This window comes from Filicampus tigris, chromosome 16, assembly GCF_054856515.1.
Source record: "Filicampus tigris isolate MCC_2025a chromosome 16, RoL_Ftig_1.0, whole genome shotgun sequence".
In the NCBI taxonomy this organism is placed as follows: Eukaryota; Metazoa; Chordata; class Actinopteri; order Syngnathiformes; family Syngnathidae; genus Filicampus; species Filicampus tigris.
In genome coordinates, this window is record NC_141232.1 from 17,575,946 (window position 1) to 17,596,257 (window position 20,312).

The window sequence follows — 20,312 nt, forward strand, 5'->3', positions numbered from 1 at the left end:
TCATACCTGGGATTTTCTCACTGCCGAAAGACACTTGGTTTCCTCACCCGCTGAGAGTGGGACCCCTGAGGTTTTGGACACTGACTTTGTTGCCCCTCAGGCCTCGTCCATGGACGGCGAGACTGACTCCAATCCATTTCCCTTTGGATTACCGTATATTGACTCTGATTGTGATGTAGACACTGCTTCATATGGTCTCTCATATGGGCCAGGCCCAGAACCGACTCCTTCCGACCGATACAACCTCAGACCCAGACGCTGCCCCAGGATCACGTCTGGTTGGCGTGAGAAAAGATGGACGAACGAATTTCACACGGGCAGGCTTGATCTGAAGTGAAATGGGGTTGTCTATGGTTATTTTGTATTCACGCTATGTTGTTTAGCTGTAGTTTGTCAAGGTGACAGTGTAGATTTCTGTGTGTCTGCCTGATTGTAGCCATTTTGAGGTCGAGGTTCATATTTCTTGGAGTTTGTGAAAAAAAAAAAGTAGAAAAAAGATTTTCCGCTGCACGTTTTTATTTTAAAGTGTCAGTTCATTTTCTTTTGTATGCCGTTTATGCCCTTTGTACATGCCGACCATTGGTGTATTCTATGTATAGATACTATTTGGTATGGGCAGGTGCGTCTTCAGCTGTGTACGGCTGGGGTCAGCCTTTTTCTCACCAGGGGGGACTATGTAACAGTCAGTTATTGTGGTACGGCATCTCGCCACACGGTGGCGCCTCTTGGGTTTATTATGTTAGTTAGTCACTTCTTTTTCCCTAAACTTCAGTACACTTTTCGTCATAGGCTCGGTCGGGTGTACACGACCGCTACTACGTTCTTGAGTAACGCGCGGTATGCTGGGGAAGTATTGTTTTATTGCAAATTAAACAACAGCTTGTGGAACATCAAGAAGTCTTTGCTCCTTCAGCTATCCAACAACACTCGTCCATGACGAAGTATTCTCTCAGCTCACTACCACTCGTGACAACAGGCAGGTCATTTCAAAGTCGAGGTCCCTTGACAGAAAATGCTCTGTCACCTTAGTTTTAAGCCTCAATTTTGGAGCAACCAGGAGGACCGTAGAGAAGTGAGTTGGAGAAAATTAGGGCATGAATCACTTGTTCAAGGTATGGTTTGGTTAATATTGATTTGATTTTGACTATGGTATGAAGATGAAGGAAACATGATTGGGCGATTTTATTTATATGGGTTGTGAAGGTAAAATCTGAGTCCAGGATGATTCCTAAATTTCTGGCTGTGGAAGTAACTTATCAGTGAATGACCCAAGGCTAGATTCAATATTTTGAGCGGTACTTGGCAGGTTGGAAAGTATTTTTTCAGATTTTAGAACTATTGAGTTGAAGGAAATTGTGAGCCATCCAGCAACTGATGTCAGAAAGGCAATATTTTACAGCAGCTTGGCTCCTAGGGTCCTCTGGTCTCACAGCATGGTATCTGTGTGTCGTCCGTATAGCAGTGAAAGGACACGTTATGGCACTCAATAATTTGGCCAAGTGACAAAATATAAATGGAAAATAAAATTGGGCCTAAAACTGAACCTTGTGGTACACCACAGGTGAGGGTAGAAGTGGCTGATTAGTGGTTGCCTACGGTGACCACAGATGTTTGCTCTAAAAGAGAAGAGTAACACCAATTTAGCGCAATATCTCTGATCACCACCCAGTGTATAAGACGATCAATTAAAATAGTGTGGTCAATTGTGTCAAAGGTAGAACTGAGATCTAATTAAATGAGTATAGAGCCCAACTGTTAAAAGCAGATAATTTGTTACTCTGGGGAGGGCTGTCTCTATAGCTAGCTCTAAAAAACAGATTGTAACTTCTGAAAGAGATTGTTAAAAGGCACAACATTTTAAAGCTGTGTGGTAATCACGTTTTCTAAAACTTTGAATTAAAATTGAATTTTTGAAACTAGTCAAGAGTTATTAAAATCTGAACAATAGAGGTTAGGCTTCTTTAAAAGGGGTTGGATTACAGCGTGTTTAAAAGCAGATTAGTGATTAGTGCACTGTTGATATTAGATAAAATGATAGGGCCCAGAGTATTAAAAATCTCTTTGAGAAATTTTGTGGTGATAAGAGTCTAGGCAGCACGAAGTTGACTTCAAATGAAGCAATAACTGATAAAACCGGAAGGAATACTGATTTGAAACTGTTAGAATGACTCAATAGCCCTGCCCATGTTTACTGTATTGAGTGGGGAGGTAATTCCTTGTCTGATTTTAGAAATAAAGAAAGATAAAAACTTGTCCCATAGTTCAATGGATGAATCATTAAAATGGCAACAGGTGGGTTTAGTGTTGGAATTTAAAACTTGAAATAAAATTGTATGATTTGAATGATGCTCCACGTAACATGCTGCCCTTGCATCTTTGATTGCCTTCTGATAATTTTGTCATGTGATAATCGGGATTTGGACCCATTCGCAGATATGACACAGAAGTTGAAGAGTAAAAAGTCTTTATCAAGAAAAATACAAAGTAACTACAGAGATCATGACTCCAATAAGGTTGGACGTACTGACAATGTGTCAGTGTGTAACTCAAAGATTTAAACTGTAAGACTTCAAGCCTATATGACATCATAAAGGACAAAGCATAAAAGGACCATAGCAACTGCAGAGCAACTGATACATCACATAAACAACCAGTTATAACAGTACCCCCAACCCCCACCCCCCTTAGGGCACCACCGGGTGCCCAGAATCTAAAACAACAACAGAAACTAGGTCACAAAGAAAATAAAAGAAAACAAACAAACAAACAAAAAGAAAAACTATTAAAAAACATGAAACTAAAGTCTAAATCAAAACCAAAATCAAGAACAGATCGGAGAAGGCCAGATGACAGGCTACCCGGCGGGAGCAGTCCTGTGGGTGTCCAGAAGGTCAGACGAGAGGATCTTGGCACAAGCAGTACGGCTGGCGACCCGGAGGCCAGACAAGAGGGTCGTGGCGGGGACAATCTAGTGGCCCTCCCGCAGGCCAGACACGAGGTCCTTGGCGGGGCCAGTCCGGTGGGCGTCCAGGAGGCCAGACGAGAGGGTCTTGGCATGAACAATCTGGTGGGCGATCCGAAGGCCAGACGAGAGGGTCATGGCAGGGACAATCTAGTGGCCCTCCTGAAGGCCAGACAAGAGGTTCTTGGTGGAGCCAGTCCGGTGGGCGCCCAGGAGGCCAGACGAGAAGGCCTTGTCTGGACAAGTCTGGTGGGCGACCCGGAGATCAGATGAGAGAGTCTTGGCAGGGAGCCACACAGGGGATGAAGGCAGCCTCAGGCCTTGCGCCTCTGTAGCAGAATCCAAGAGCAGCCGCAGCGGTTGCGCCACCAGAGCCGAGTCAGAGGGTAGGCGAAGGTCGTGTGCCGTCGTAGCAGAATCCAAGGGCAGCCACAGAGGTTGCGCTGCCGGAGCCGTCGTAGCAAATCCAAGGGCAGCTGCAGAGGTTGCCCTGCCAAAGCCGAGTCAGAGGGCAGCCGAAGGCCTTGCACTGCCAAAGCAGAATCAGAGGGCAGTCGAAGGCCTTGCGCCTCTGTAGCAGAATCCAAGAGCAGCCGCAGCGGTTGCGCCACCAGAGCCGAGTCAGAGGGTAGGCGAAGGTCGTGTGCCGTCGTAGCAGAATCCAAAGGCAGCCGCAGAGGTTCCGCTTCCGGAGCCGTCGTAGCAGAATCCAAGGGCAGCTGTTGGGGAGGCGAAAGGTTAGTTCGTTTAAGGGGCTAACTGTAAACAAGATGGTGTGCCGGTCAGAACACAGGCAGGAAGAGACAGAACTCCAAGGTGCGATTTAGTATCCTTTACTGGACTGACGGTCTTGTAAGCAAACATACATTGATGCACAAACAATATAAGTTAAGATTGATTCAATTGTTGGTTGACAGATAGATTGTTGACAGATTAAGTGTGGGTAGATTGAGTCTGCAAAGTAAGGGAAAATAAGAATTAGCACCAACATTCAATATTACAAATAATTTTCGCAATATATCAATCAGATATACTGTCCAAATGCTGGCGTTCCAACTATATGCATGAAATGAAAGTAACTTAAACAATCACAAATAACTGACAGTGTAATGGCACCATCTAGGGGCCACACAAAATAACTACATTTAGTGACATAACTTCACTTAGTGATGTGAAAGCCGACACATTCAATACAAAATTCCACCTCCACATCAACACAGTAAGGAATTACGGTCGCCACAAACCATGCCCTTATGGTCCCATATTAATGGCCGCGAACGGCGGGGCCCAATGCTAGGCGGCTAATGTGGCTAACTGGCACACGAGCAGGCATTAACAGAAATATATGCGTAAATGAAGACAGACTTACGTTTTTGTCATTAACCCAAGGCTTAAAGGTGCATCAATGAAATAAGAAACAACAAGGAATCATCAGACTAGGCTGATATCGAGCTGAACTGGAAGGCTGCACCTGACTCAAGCCCGGAAGCAGAAAAAACTATGGAACAACGCGAGATACAGAACACGTGATCACGGGAACGTGAACTAACGGCAACGAAATTAAAGAGAAGGCTGAGCCTTTTCTACAGCAGCCAAAGGCCTTGCGCCTGCTGGAGCAGAAATTAGAGAGCAGCCGAAGGCCTTGCCCTGCCATAGCAGAATTCAAGAAGTTGCGCCGCCGTAACAGAGTCTGGTGGTGCTGAGGAACTAGGATAGGTGCATTTGCTGAGGTGCGGGGGAGAGGGCCTGGCACTGAAGAGGAACCGGCATGGGAGCCTGTAGTTACTGAGGTGCCAGGAAGAGGGCTTGGCACTGCAGAGGAGCCGGCATGAGAGCCTGTAGTTGCCGAGGTGCCGTGAAGAGGGCCTGGCACTGCAGAGGAACCGGCATGGGAGCCTGTAGTTATTGAGGTGCCGGGAAGAGGGCTTGGCACTGCAGAGGAGCCAGCATGAGAGCCTGTAGTTGCCGAGGTGCCGAGAAGGGGCCCTGCCTTATCAGCCTGCCACCATAGAGGTTGGGACGCACACAAGACACAAGGGATTGGGAGTACAGATAGTGAGGAATGTAAACTAGAAGAAATGGGATGATTGGGACTAGGTGAAGAAGTACGCAGCGGTGGGGAGTGTAGTGGCTTGGGTGAAGGTTCATAATGATGTGACTTGGACAAAGTAAAAAGACTTTATCAAGAAAAATACAAAGTAACTACAGAGATCATGACTGGAAGAGAGTTTGCATCCTCACTCCAGCAAGGTTGGACGTACTGACAATGTGTCAGTGTGTAAGACTTAAGCTGTAAGACTTCAATATATAACATCATAAAGGAAAGCATAAAAGGACCATAGCAAGTGCAGAGCAACTGATACATCACATAAACAACCAGTTATAAAAAAAAAATTTTCATTGATTCTTCAGTCAGAGCTGGGCATTTTACTAAAAATTGAGCGTCCGCTAGTGATAGTTCCCGCCTATAGGCCAGTCCGCTTCTTATTTTAAACGGGCTTCTGTCAGTGAGTCCAACTGTAAACTTCAATGGCACCCCCCCATCCTGCACCCAAATAATTTTGCATAAAGACCATGACCACAACCCCTCCTCCTCTGCCAGAGGTTTGTGAAAGTGAGTGAAGTCTGGCGGAGTTGCTGCAAATACACATTATCACCTGGGGTATGCCAAGTTTCAGTAATTTTTATTCCATTTTTCTGGTTGCAGTAAATTGTGGCTGACTGATGAGAACGTTTAGACAGTCTTTGGGTGATGTGGACTGGAATGAAATATTCTAGGGTGATGATTGGTGGATGTGTGAGTGGTAGTGAGAGGAAGGGAACGGGCTCAATGGTGAATAAGGTATGTGTGAGGAGGGATCGAAAGGGTGAGTTATGTTGTGGAACAGGTGAAGGGGAATTCATTGGGTGTTGGTGAGTGCTGTGATGGTCATAGCAGTGGAGAAAAAAAAAGAATGCTGTGTTGTGTTGAGTGTTAAAGTGCAGAGCTGGACCTCTATCATTTTTATAGGAGGCGGACCGATTCCAGAACAAGATAAAACCGTCAGTAAAATCCAGATTTTGAGACTTGCCCGCGTGCTGGAGCAAAGTGCCAAGGAAAGAATATGGCTAAAACGTTCATGGCCGCGGTTGAAGGACGTAATAGGTCCAGAAAAAAAAAAAACGCTTTTCCAGTGTGCTTTAAGATAAGATAAAGCAATTGAATTCAGATTTGGTACACTTTGATTGCTGAAGGTATATGTTATTTGTGCCGTGTATCAGGATTTTCATAATTGACGGTGGGAGTGATGGCAGGATTGTCCACAAAGAGTGGGACAGTTGCCCCATGGTGGCAGTGAGTAGTGATGTCGTAGTGTGTATGTTATATGGTGAGGCGAGGACAATGAGTCAGAGTGGAAAATGTCTATGATCCACTGGAACCATGGACATGAATCACATTGGCCTGCTATTTATTTTTGTTTATTTCTTGTACACATTTTCGGACACGATTGGCTGGCAACCAATTCAGGGTGTACGCCACCTACTGCACGAAGACAGCTGGAATAGGCTCCAGCACGCCCGCGACCTTTGTGAGGATAAGCGAATAGATGGATGGACATTTTCCTATAACAATTAATTCACACTCACACTGGGTCTCTGCTTAGCGACGTGTTGACGACAGAAGTGTCTCAAGCTACGCGAAGCTAAGTTTAGTATTCTTGCAGTTTCTCCAGGAGTATGTGGTACAAGATGTTTTGGTAGGGGCTGATTGGTCCCTATGTGACCGGTGCCAGAGTTTGGTATTACAAGTACTGTAAGTTAGATTCACTTCCAGTGAGGGTTGGACTCCAGCAAGGCTTCGCTTTGTCACCGATTTTGTTCCTAACTTTTATGGACAGGATTTCTAGGCGTAGGCCAGGAATTGAGGCCATTTTGGTGACCTCAGTATTACATCGCTGCTTTTTGCAGATGACGGGTTATGTTGGCTTCTTCAAAATGCAAACTTCAACTCTCACTGCAGCGGTTCGCAGCTGAGTGCCAAGTGGTTTAGATGAGAATCAGCAACTCCAAATCTGAGACTACGGTACTCAGTTGGAAAAGGTTGGAGTGGTTTGGGGTGAAATCCTGTCCCAAGTGGAGGAGTTTAAGGATCATGAGGTCTTTTCATGAGTGAGGGAAGAATGGAACAGGAGATAAACATAAGGATCAGCACAGTGTTGGCAGTGATGCAGACTCTGTATTAATCTGTCGTGATGAAAGAGGAACTGAGCCGAAAGGAGAAGTTTTTGATTTAACAGTCGATCTATTTTCCTACCCCCAACTATGCTCACAATATGACAGGACAAGATCCCGGATACAAGTGGCCAAAATGATTTGCCTCTGCATGGTGTTTGGGCTTTTCCTTGTGCTGCGGTCAGACCGAATGCCTGTTGGCCATTTCTAGTGGCACATTTCCATAAATAGTCAATGCATTTTGCGCGGTCACATGCGATTGCACGCAGGGCAATGCCTTTGAAGCGAAAGGTTTGCTTCAAACTTTGCTAGTGTGAATATTTGTTGGCGGTGCGTTGTAGAGAGCTAACTGGCGTGCACTTACTACGTTACAGACAGGTGTAGCACAAGATGACACACAGCCAAATAAAGATTAAAAATAAATAAATAAGCACACAGCGTTGTGAAATAAAAAGGAAGTCAATATTCGGGTTACGGTCAAAATTCAGATTTCTGAGTCATTCGGAATAACCTGTTTACTTGGCTTGAGCGGAGAGAGCTACCAACCCACGATTGAAATGGCGACGCACGGATGGCATGACTCAATTTACGTCATCTACGCTTGTTATGTGCTTCCGTCAATGAATCACATTATATTCATGTTAATCACCACACGAATGAAGCAGACGGTTTCGTCCTCTCTTTAAAAGTGTGGTGTTGTGCTTTAGCTTTCTCCATGTTTTGTTTATCACGAAACATGTATTTCCACTGGGTTGCGTGCATACAAGCACTTCCTGTACTACAACGACCAACATTTCTTAGGGTTGAGTTGATTACCAAACACATGCACGCATATTCGGGTAGGAAAGGCAGTAAGCCAGGCATGACATTCGCAATTTTAAAAAACAGAATAAGGGCATATTCAGGTTATTGTGTGTGTTTACATGGCTTTTAAAAACTCGAATACTGCCAATATTCGGGTTTTAAAAGATTTATTGGCTGCATGAAAACCCAGTTCAATGACTCAATAAGAGGAACCAGTTGAGGTGGCTCGGGCTCAGGATGCTTCTTCGACACTACCCTGGTAAGGTGTTCTGGGCACATCCCACTGGTAGGTTGTCATGAAGACGACAGAGCATCGGTTGGATTTAATAACAATAAGGATTCTGTTCAGCATTCTAATGCTCTGGTACTCAACAACTCTTAATCTGGATTTAGCGTGATCTGTTTTTAACTCTTGAAAAGAGCTGTTCACCTTAAATGTTTAAGCTTGGGTGGGGGGTCTAAGCACTCAGGTTGCACTTATTGTAGCGTGCATGTATTATTTTTCTTCTTTTTCTATTCAAATGTTTTAGTTGCTGTTTTTCTGGTCATACCTAGCAGTTTGAATATTATATATCTTTGGCAACTTTTTTATTGTGTGTGTATTTTTGTCTGCAGGTGGTTATGATTGATGCAGCCACCCCTCTGACTAATGTCCATTATTTGGGTGCACCAAGAGGTGAGATGTATGGTGCTGAACACAATTTGGAGCGCTTCACACCAGAAACGGTTGCAAGGACCAGACCACAAACACCAATCAGTGGTCTATACTTAACAGGTGGACAAAGCAAAAAAAAAACCCAAAAACCACTTTGGTCTGTTTGATACAAGTCTGTACTTGTAATGTACAGGATCTAACTCTGTGTGTTTGTGTGTGTGTGTGTGTGTGTGTGTGTGTGTGTGTGTGCGTGGGCGTGCGTGCGTGTGTGTGTGTGTGCGTGCGTGCGTGTGAGTGTGCGTTTGTGTGTTTGCAGGTCAAGATGTGTTCTGTAATGGGATGGCTGGAGCTTTGCATGGTGGACTACTCTGTGCCTCTGCTGTCCTAAATCAGATCCTCTATATTGATCTTCTAGCTCTTAAGAGTCGCCTAAAAAGAAGAAAGGCAAATCATAAGCTCACCTGAAAGTAACAATTTGATTTACTCGCAGCCCTATTTTCCAAATAATGTCTCTTTCCATGTATAAAGATACAATTTGTCTCATTGTATTCCACAACATTTGAATTGAAATAAAACCATCAAGATGTAATGGAGATGTTAGAGCTTTAGTTCAAATGGTTGGATATGTGTTTAGAATATTCATTAAACATTATGAATTTTCATTCATAGGATAACATAACAAGTTGTGAGTTGAACCCTATTAAATAAGAGTGACCTGAATGCTGAAACCCATAAAACTCAGAATCATGTTTACTGCCAAGAATGTGAGCAACACGAAGAAGTAATTTGCCTCAATTAAAATCAACATGTGCAGTGTAATAATTAGGTAAAAGAGGTAACATTTAAAACAAAAAAATGTTATACAGTTTGTATACAATGTGCAATGTACAAAGTTATAAGACTATAACCTATATTAAATTGAAAATTCGACAAAGACAAGATATTTAATATTCAAAATGATTCAAGTTATTTTTATTGTCTATTTATTTTTTGCCAATATTCTTCTTTTGGAATTTAATGCTTGCAACACATTTAAAAAGAGCTGAGACAGGGGCAACTAATGACTGGGAAAGCTAAGGAATGCTCAAAAAACACCTGTTTGGAACATTCCACTCATGAACAAGTTCATTGGGAACAGTTAAATGCCATGATTGAATATAAAAAGATCATCCCCGAAAGATGGGGCAAAGGTTCACCACTATATGAACAAGTACATGAGCAAATATTCCAAAGGTTTCAGAAAGTTTCTCAGCATACAATTGCAAAGAATTTACGGATTTCATCATCTACGTTCCATAATACCATCAAACAAAATCTCTGCAAGTAAGCGGCAAGACTGAAAATCAACATTGAATGCCCGTGACCTTCGATCCCCCAAACAGCACTGTATTAAAAAAAACAAAAAAAACGGCATCATTACGTAAAGCTGAGTTAGGCAACTAGCGGCTCTCAGGCCATAGTTGGCCCTCCACCAATTACAGTACGGTATATCTGGCCCACCAGATGATGTTGATGAAATAATAGATATTTTCCGGATTGACACAATATTATAAGTATCAGTAGTACTAAAAGTACTTCGATATCATCATGGTCTTGTCTCGGTATAAAATATTGAACCGCTCTGCAAACATATCATGCAAGTAACTCGTTGTGGCAATCCTTGACTAAAAGGGACTAAGATGAAAGTCAAACAACAACAACATGGACCATCGACACTCGGAATGCACCTGTCGAGCATCGCTTCACAATTGATCGGGCAACACAGGTACCTCACGGCAGCACATGCAGCTCTGACGAGGTTTCATCTGGCCGTGAACAGCTGCAGATGCACCTCCATTTCGAGCAACTTCACCCCTCGCCTTTGCCTCAAATCAGATGAGACAACCCACGGAATTCAAGCACATCACTAAGCGTAGAAAAAGAAACTTAATAAAGTTAGTTGGTTACTTTATTTATTATTTGGCTGTTTCTATAGTGGTATTGCCTCTATTAAGAGTGTTCTTGTGTTTCTCTATTGACTTGAGTTTTTGCACCTCATGTTAAAACATCAGCAGACACTTCCCATCCTTTGACTACAAGTTCAACACTGACCTGAATATTTAGACTTTTTCCCCCGCAAAAGTTTGATGAGCACTTTTCCAAGTTTTGTCTCTTCCTAGGGCTGCTATCAAACACTGCTTGCAATCAAAGCTTTCTCTTGAGTAATCTTTATTTACTAACAAAAAGTTAATTGTACATAGAAATGTATTATTTAAGATCAGAGATGGGAAGTAACAAAGTACAAATACTTTGCCAAGTACAAATACTTTGTTACTGTACTTGAGTAGTTAATTCCAGTACTTTGTAATTCACAGAGTATTTATTTTTTAGAATACCTTTTACTTTTGTCCGTTACATTTTAACACCGGTATCTGTACTTTTTATTCAATACATTTTCAAAACAGGGTCGTTACTTTTGTTTTACTTGATGCATGACGATTAAAAAATAAAATAGACCGATGTTCATTTTACTGTAACTGAATTTTAATTGACACAATACTTAAATGTGCAATGTTCACTTAGCTGTGGGGGCAACTGTAAATCACTCACATCAGCTTGTCTTTGAACACGGGGCTTTCTGGGGGTCAGAGGAAGATGCTTGCCATGAAATTTGATGAACAAGGTGTGAACCCTTTAATGTCATGTCATCTTCCAAACCGCTTATCCTATACAGGGTCGCGGGGAATTGCTGGAGCCTATCCCAGCCGTCAATGGGCGAAGGCAGACTACACCCCGAACTGGTCGCCAGCCAGTCGCAGGGCAGTGAACCCTTTAATGACTCCTAATTCCACTCACGGGTTCAATGTATCAAATTAACAATGTAACTTTAATGACTCCTAATTCCACTCACGGGTTCAATGTATCAAATTATCAATGTCATGCACACTCAAAGATGCTTCACAGTGGATACATTATTCATGTAATCATACATTCAAACTCCGATTTTGGAGAAAATAGTCCTAAATTGACAAAGATATTCACCAAAACTCAGTTAAAACACATTTTCTCATTATGATTGCTGTAGTACATGATAATGGTAAAATAATGGACCATTTAAACCAGTAAACCCAAATCTCATTGTGGTTACTATATCTTTCTCCTCTTTTTTTTCCTGTGCGTACTTCTAGCACTGCCCACATACCTTTGAATAAGCCACTTGAAGAGCTCCTCTGCGCATGTGTGAAAATTGAGGTGAAAAAAGAGAGGCTACAACAATACAATAAACAAGCAATTTTGCATGACTGCATAGTTGTGTGCCTAAGTATACACATTAAAGTTTGTTGGTATTTATTAAAAGGCTTTAAAGGGGAAGTCAACCCTAAAATTTTCTTTAGAGGCCACCATGGCTCACTGGTAGAGTGGTCATCTCCCAACTCAGAGGTTGTGGGTTCGATCCCCGGCCATTGTGACCATGTCAAAGTATCCTTGAGCAAGATACTGAACCCCCAGTTGCTCCTGATGCTGCGTCATCAGCAGGTAGATGAGGTACAGTGTGAAGCGCTATGAGTACCAAAGGTAGAAAAGAGCAATACAAGTGACAGCCCATTTACCATTTAGAATATGTTCTAAGCGCATCCACTAGTATAAACATGGCATTCTGATGAATATTGCACTTGTGGAATATGAATTAAGCAGCAAAATCCACCCACATTTAGCATTCTCGGGGGCTGCCATTTTTCAACTTTCTGTCAACTGAAAATTACATCACAGTTGATCAGGCTCAGGTAAGAACCAATCACGGCTCATCTGTTTTCTGAAGCTGAGCCATAATTGGTTGCTACCTGAGCCCTGAGCAAATTTGATCAGTCGACAGCAATTGGCAAAATGGCCGCCCCCGAGATGGCTTTTTTAGCTTTTTATTTTTGTATTTTTATTTTTTAGCTTTTTTTTTTTTTTTTTAATTAACAATTTTTAATTAACAATTTGGACCCAACTTCACACAGAAGACAAATAAAATAAAAAAGACAGCAAATTAAAATAAAAAAAAAGAGAAATTAAATATGTTAACATAAAAAATGCCAGGGGTCCTAAATAAAAACATTAAAATGGGAACAAATTTCACAGTTTTAACAGCTTTCTTATTTTTACAACCAGAAATAGAACGTAAATATATCTCCATCACTTTCAACCACCAGCAAAAGTTGGGTTTTGATTTTGAAAATTTACATTTGTGGATATAAAACTTTGTAAGAAACATCCCTCCATCCATTATCGATACCGCTTACAAGGGTCGCTGGGCGTGCTGGAGCCTATCCCAGCTGTCTTCGGGCAGTAGGCGGGGGACACCCTGAATTGGTTGCCAGCCAATCGCAGGGCGCACGGAGACAAACATCTGCACTCACAATCGCACCTAGGGGCAATTTTAGAGAGTCCAATCAACTTACCATGCATGTTTTTGGAATGTGGGGGGAAACCGGAGTACCCAGAGAAAACCCATGCAGGCACGGGGTAAGAAACAATACAAGATTAATTAAATAATATTCTTTTTCAAATGACATGTCATAATTAAAAAAATATATATATACATTCTGTAAAGAAAGTTAAAAGTTACTTAAGATGTTGTCCAAGATGAATCTACAAATGTCTTGAGTTTGTGAGTATAGTCACATTTCCAGAATAGATGCGTAACAGTCTCTGAATGGGAGTCACAGAAGGCACAGTTCAGTTCAATATTACAATTAAACTGAATAAAGAAGGATCTCACAGGGTTAGCACGTCCGCCTCACAGTTCAGAGGTCGTGGGTTCGATCCCGGCCCTGGCCTCCCTGTGTGGAGTTTGCATGTTCTCCCTGTGCCTGCTTGGGTTTTCTCTGGGTACTCCGGTTTCCTCCCACATTCAAAAAACATGCATGGTAAGTTGATTGACTCTCTAAATTGCCCCTAGGTGTGATTTGAGTGCGGATGTTTGTCTCTGTGTGCCCTGCGATTGGCTGGCAACCAATTCAGGGTGTCCCCTGCCTACTGCCCGAAGACAGCTGGGATAGGCAACAACACGCCCCGCGACCCTTGTGAGGATAAGCAGTATCGATAATGGATGGATGCATGGATCTCATTGGGTAAAATCGATGTATGATTTTAAATGAAACTTATTTCACCTTATTTACTAGAAAGTATTTTTGAGGCAGGGTCCAGATTTCTTTCCAACGTAAGTTATTTACACGGCAGTTCCAGTATGAGATTATAGGAGAGTTAGATACAACTTCAGCTTGGAAAAGAGCACGGATCTTGCGATTGTTTTTATGACAGAAAGGGTTGAGACCTATTTTACCAATTCGAGAATCAATAACATCAGTAATAGGAGTGTCAAATACAGAAGCATAGGCAATGCAGTCCCTAAACAGCACAGACACACCAGAAGGAATAGCATCAAAAACTACAGCAAACTGTTTAGGGGTCACAGGTATCTGGAAGCGTTGAAGAAATTCCTGATAAGTAAATAAAACTCCTCTATCATTAAACAATTGACTCACCCAAATAACATTATGCTCAAACCACTTCTCAAAAAATATGGATTTGTTCTTATAAAGTATATCTCTATTATTCCAAATAGAATAATGGTGTGGTGTAAAGTTGTGTTTGTAAATTATTGACCAGGCAAGGAGTGCTTGCTTATGGAAGTTTGACAAGCTAAGAGGGATTTTTTTCGACGTTATAATTGGATATCAAAAGAAACTTTAATCCCCCAATTTTAGAAAAATATAATTTGGAATGCAATTCCAAATTGAATTTGGATTATTCAGGAAATATCTGAGCCAGTTAATTTTGAAAGTGTTGTTCAGCAAGTCAAAGTTCAGAAAATTAAGCCCCCCTCTCTCATATGTATTTATAACAACTGATTTTTTAATGTAATGTGTTTTATTCTTCCATAAAAAATTAAAGAGCATCTGATCAATGTCTCTAATGGTTTTCATATCTGCATGCAATGAAAGTGCAGCATAAATCAATCTTGAAATTCCCTCTGCTTTAGTTATTAGAGTTCTACCTCTTAAAGACAGGTCTCTAAGAAGCCACAGATTAAATCTTTTTTTAGTTTTTTTCAATAATTGGTGCAAAATTCAAAGTACTTCTGGTTTTGATGTCCTTAACAATAGATATTCCCAAATATATTACAGTGTCTTTGATAGGAATGTTTGATATTGAGTCCCTAACTGAGTCTTTTACTGCTCATATTTATTCACATTCAGGTATAAACCAGAAGCCTTGGAAAACATGTTAATTATCTCCAGAGCACGGGGTATCTGGAGAGAGTCTTTGAGAAAAAGAGTGGTATCATCTGCTAACTGACTAATAATTATTTCCTTTTCCGCCACCATAATACCTTTCAGTACACTTGATTTAAAAGTTGCGTGACAAGGAGGAAGAGGTAAGGAGAAATCGGACATCCTTGCCGGATTTCCCGATTAACGTCAAAACGAGCTGTGGTACCAGTACTCAATTTTAATTTAATGGAGCAGTTATTTTTAGCATATAGGGTTTGAATGGCTTTGCAGAAAAATTGCCCAAAACCAAATTTTTCTAAAGGGGTAAAAATAAAGTTGTGTTCTACTGAGTCAAAAGCTTGATTAGTTCAGAGTAATCTAGAATATCTAGCACCAATCTAATATTATTAGATATGTGCCTGTTATTCATAAATCTGGACTGAGATTCGTCTATGATTGCATCCAATACTAGTTTGAGTCGTTTGGCAAGTGCAATTGCTAATATCTTGTAATCATTAGTTAAAAGACAAATAGGGCGCCAGTTATCAAGCAGCAACACATCTTTTTTGGATTTAGGAATGAGCGTAATCAGACCTTGTGTTAATGTAGGAGGGAGCGAATCATTATCAATGCTTTCTGTAAATACTTTTAACAAGAAGGGAGCTAACCATTCTGCGAACTCTTTATAAAACTCTGAAATAATTCCATCTACCCCGGGAGATTTATTAGGTTTAAGCCTATTAATTGAGTCGGTAATTTCTTGGAGAGTCAAAGGAGCGTCACAGATCTCTCTATGTCGTCAACACGGTTCACTTTAATTGAATCTAGGAAAGCAGACGCAGTCCTATTACAATACTGGGAAGTGTATAATTTGCTGTAAAAATTTGAGCAGTATATAGCAATTTGTCTGGAATCATCACAGATAACATTATCAATTTTAAGTTGCCGGATAGTGTTAATTTTAGAGTTCGATTTTTCTAATTTAAAAAAGTATGCTGAGTTTCTCTCTCCCTCTTCCATCCATTTTTGCCTTGATTTTACAAAGGCACCTTTTGCTTTAAGCATATATAAGTCGTCAAGCTTGCTTTGACATTCAGTGAGTGTCTCTTTTTCATTAACAGAAAGACATGCAGGAGATTTTTTAGAAAGCGAAGTTATGATAGAAATGATCTCATCTTCCTGTAACCTTCTCAGTTTCGCTAAATCACTGCTATATTTTCTTACATACTTAGCAATTTCAAATTTCATAAGTACCCACTTATTACTATAAGTGTTGTCAGTTTGGGCCTCATTCCAGTACTTCAGAATAAATTTTTTTATTTCAATTTTTACCTCTTCATTTTTCAAAATAGCACTATTCATCTTCCAGTATGAGGGATTATGGCAAGCAGAGGGAAACAGAGGGATAAGAATGAGAATAGCTTTGTGATCTGTTAAAGGAGTGGCCAAAATTTGTGTCGTTGTATATTCTCGATACTAAGCAATAATCAATCCTATCTTGAGAAGACCCTGATTTGTTAGACCATGTAAATACTTTCTCATTTGTTAATTTTTCTCGCCAAATATCAATTAAGTCAAATCTTTGCATAAGAAGCTTCAAGTAACAATTTACATTACTATTTTGTCTTGAAGGCCATCGATCTAATTTATTATCAAGAGCAACATTAAAATCCCCGCCAATTAATAAAAAAGCATTTCGGAATTTATCCAATCATACTCAAAGCTTTTGCACAATCGTATCAAAAAAATCCCTGTTCTCTTCTCTAGTGTTGTATCCATAAACATCGGTAATTATCAAAATAATGTTGTTTAAGTCAATTACTTGACATATATAATGACCCTTATCATCAATATCAGAATGTAATATGTTACCTGTAAAGTTGTCTTTCAGAGTACCGACCCCTGCTGAATGTTCCGTTCCATGTGACAGCCATATATTGTTTCCCCATTGTGATCTCCAAAAATTTAAATCATTTGCTGTGGAGTGAGTTTCTTGGAAAAAGAAAAAGTTAGGTTTAAATCGCTTATCATACAAAAACAGAGCTTTGCGTTTCCCGTTATCGCTTAGACCCCTGGCATTTAACGAAACAAAAGATAAAGACGATTTAATACAAGACAATAGGACAACTAGACAAAGACAATTAAGTCGCAAGTAACTTACCACTAAGTATTAGAGTAGCACCAAGAACTGTACCAAATACAATAAGAAATTGCGTGAAATTAAACGTGGAAGACAAAAAAGCCTTTAAGCCCCTTCTTTTAACAAAAAAAAAACCGAGACAACTTTAGAGCAGTGAACAAAAGGCCAGCTGGTCAAAGTGTAAGTAGTAGTCATAAAGTGACCATGTCCTCCTTAGAAAACAAAATTGAGTCCGAACATCCAAAAATTGTCAAGGTAAGGCCGGCTGGGCAAAGTGTATGTAATAGTCATAAAGTGACCATGTCCTCCTTAGAAAACAAATTGAGTCCGAACGTCCAAAAAATGTCAAGGTGAAGGAAAAATTTCCTTATTTTCAACGAAGCCACGACCCCCAACAAAATATGCCGCTTTTCCCTCCTTGCGGGCAGCTTCAATCTTTGGCCAAAGATTCTTGCGATTTTCTCTGTCGATCTTGCAAAGGTCCTCAGCAAAACGCAGGCCATTGTCGCGTAGGTATCGTGAGTTCTTAGCAGCCTTCCAAAGCGCCGCCCTAATAACCCGGGATGAAAACTGGATAATCACGTTTCTGGGCCTCGTCATTCTTCGAGCCAAGGCGGTGGACGGTGTCGTTCACCTCTGGTAGACGCCTTTCATCTTCTGGTGAGACAGCCTGGCAAATTTTGATCACTTCCATACGCAACTGTTGATTCTCATTTGATTCCGATATGCCGTTGGGTCGTAGATTCCAGCACAGAGAATATCTTTCCATGTCAACAATTCTTGCTTCCAAATTGTCAGCACGTTGTTTCTCTTCTTCATAAAGTTGCTCAACTTGAGTAACTTTACCTTTCATTGAGTTAACTTCCTAAGACTCCAGCTTGTCGGATCTAGTGTTGATTAACTCTGCAAGAGCGGCGACTACCCGGAGCGTCACTGGAGTTACTTTCCATAACAGCACCGATGGTGTCGCGTTTGCCTTTTTTTAATGGACGTGACTTACTTGGGGTAATTGGTATCTCAGTAAACTCGTCTTCATCCATCACCTTCAGGGTCAAATCTTCTTTCATTACATAGTCATGATAATTGTCCATGAGATTGTTGCTGTTAGCTTTGGCTCCTGTAGCTAAACCTTCTTCACCGTAAGTTGTCACGGCCTTCTCATTACCAGCACACGTTTTCCTTTCATCAGCTCCCGAACCCAGCATTTTGCTCACTTCTTTTCTCACAGTCTTAAAGTGTACACATTCAATGCGCTAATTTTCCAGAGGCAGACTTTTCATATCGATTCACCATAATATAAATAACGTTGGTAGCAGAGCTTGGAAAAACGCGTCTTCTCACAGCGCCATCTTGGTCCGTCCTCCGGCTTTTACTGCTTAACTCATATTCCACTAACAAAATTAATCACTGAATGCCGTGTTTAGACTAGTAAAAAAATACGTGTTAATTCTTCGCAATTCAATGTAAGGACGGAATAAAAGGATAGACTGAAATTGTAAATCTCTTGAACATGTTTTTTGTTTGAGATTCGGTGCTAAAATTGGGCCGATTATCCGCTGTGTGAACCAGGCTTCAGGTAGACCAATTTCCCCCGTTCCTTGTCTCGCACAGAATCCATTCGGCTTATACTAAATTTGATTTAGTGAGGGAGAAGAGAGCAAAGGACACCGTTGAGCACATGGAGGTGAATTTAGAAAAGTTTGCAAACTTTGGAGCTCCAGCAGGGCCGCGCCATCTGGGGCCACTTTGCCCTTTATTGTCAATAAAGATAGGAGGATGAACTTACTTGATCGCTTGGCAACCACAAGAACATCAATGAACTTCAGCGAACTGCGCAAGAATGGGACCCTTCCGTGTTCAAATCTAATTTAAGGTGTCAGTTTCTTCTCATCATCTCGCCCAAGAGAGGAAAAAAAGGCAACAAAATTCTGGCTATAACTATGTTTTTCTCTAAGAAAGGAGAGTAGAAAAAACACTACAGCGGAGCAGCGTCAGAACAGTCAGAGGAAATGTCAGATACCGTCGAGTCACAATTGCGAATTTCTGACCTCATATTTTGTTCGTTAAAATTTAATTAATTCGTTCAAAAATGTGCCATCATCCTTTGTATGAAAATGTTTAAATTGTTATTTATTATAGAAATGTTTGGGACTTTATCTTCCTCTCGGGGTCATTCAGATGCGCGTGAGTCACAATTGATCATTCAAGCCTGGTTCACACTGCAGGATAATCAGCCCAATTTTAGCCCCGAATCCCAACAATCGTAGGTCGGGCGACTCTCGTAATGGCTCCAAATGTAATCTTATCAGATAATCCTGCCGTGTGTGGTGTGGTCAGTCCGATCTTTGTCACCCGGAAGGGCGTCCGATCTCAAATCGGGTATATATATTCAGCATGTTGGATTTTTTGGGCCCGACTTCGCACAGTGTGTGCGAGGGCCAACGAGCACGCAGTTGGTTGACAGTGACTACGGCCAATCAGAAAGGTGACGGGGCGTCGAAGAAGCGCAGTGGGGATCCAAAATGAAGAGTCATGCCGCAACGGAGCCCAACCTCGTTTTTTTTGGTCACTTTTTTTCCACTAATACTTGCAAAGCAGCGCCACTGTTAAGACACGACCTGAGACACCTTCTCTCTTTTCATCTGCCATGTTTGTTCACTCAAATCTCGTTTAATCTCGAGAGGTTTTGCGAGATGTGACCGGTTGGGGGTGCTAGGACCCAAGGAATGACACACGTCGATAGAGTACAGAGGATCAGCAATCTGCTTCTTTTATTTTAGCCCAAGGTGAAAATGTCTAGTAGCACCAGTCTTTTTAATAGAAGGTACTGTTGGGCGCCGTGGGAGTCACTTGCTGGGCTTTTGAAGGCCACCTTCCCCCACTCAGTGGGTATCGCGTTTCTTTAGGGGCAGTAGTTCGGCGAGGGGGAAGATAGTTCGAACCAGCAGGTCGGCAAGAAGTGCATCACTGGAAATGGGCAAGATGGGCAATTTCCCTCCAAGTTTACTTAACTCGTCGAGGGCTTCGTTCACAGTACGAAATTCACACTCCTCCTTCACCGTGCCATGCCGTGCCGTGCAGCCCAGCAGTTGCTCCAACCCTCTCACGCGACGTATTGCAGATTGTGCCCGTTCGCGCTATCTGACGAAGGGGTTTAAGAGCAAAGCTCGTGTACCCTGTCATCCAATCATAGTCCCTTGTCCCAGGCTGCACAACTGCGTCTGTTTGGTTGCTAATCAGTGCGTCAATTATGGGTCAGGCTAGGGCGGAGTCACCTGGTGACACGAGACGTGAGACTAT

The 20,312-nt window shown here is 41.6% G+C and overlaps 1 protein-coding gene across 4 annotated transcripts in view; it reads left to right on the forward strand.

The window, feature by feature from the left end:
- LOC147135043 (all-trans-retinol 13,14-reductase-like) overlaps positions 1-9,260 on the forward strand; it is a 56,768-nt gene extending 47,508 nt beyond the window's left edge. For 3 of the 4 annotated variants that reach the window (XM_086055746.1, XM_086055747.1, XM_086055748.1), the window contains 2 exons: positions 8,594-8,753; positions 8,950-9,259. In XM_086055746.1, coding sequence (XP_085911872.1) covers positions 8,594-8,753; positions 8,950-9,098 — 309 coding nt within the window. In that variant the 3' untranslated portion in view covers positions 9,099-9,259. Of the gene's footprint in view, positions 1-8,593; positions 8,754-8,949 lie in introns of all 4 variants that reach the window. The other variant, XM_086055745.1, reaches the window with a different exon arrangement.
- Positions 9,261-20,312: the final 11,052 nt, after the last annotated feature.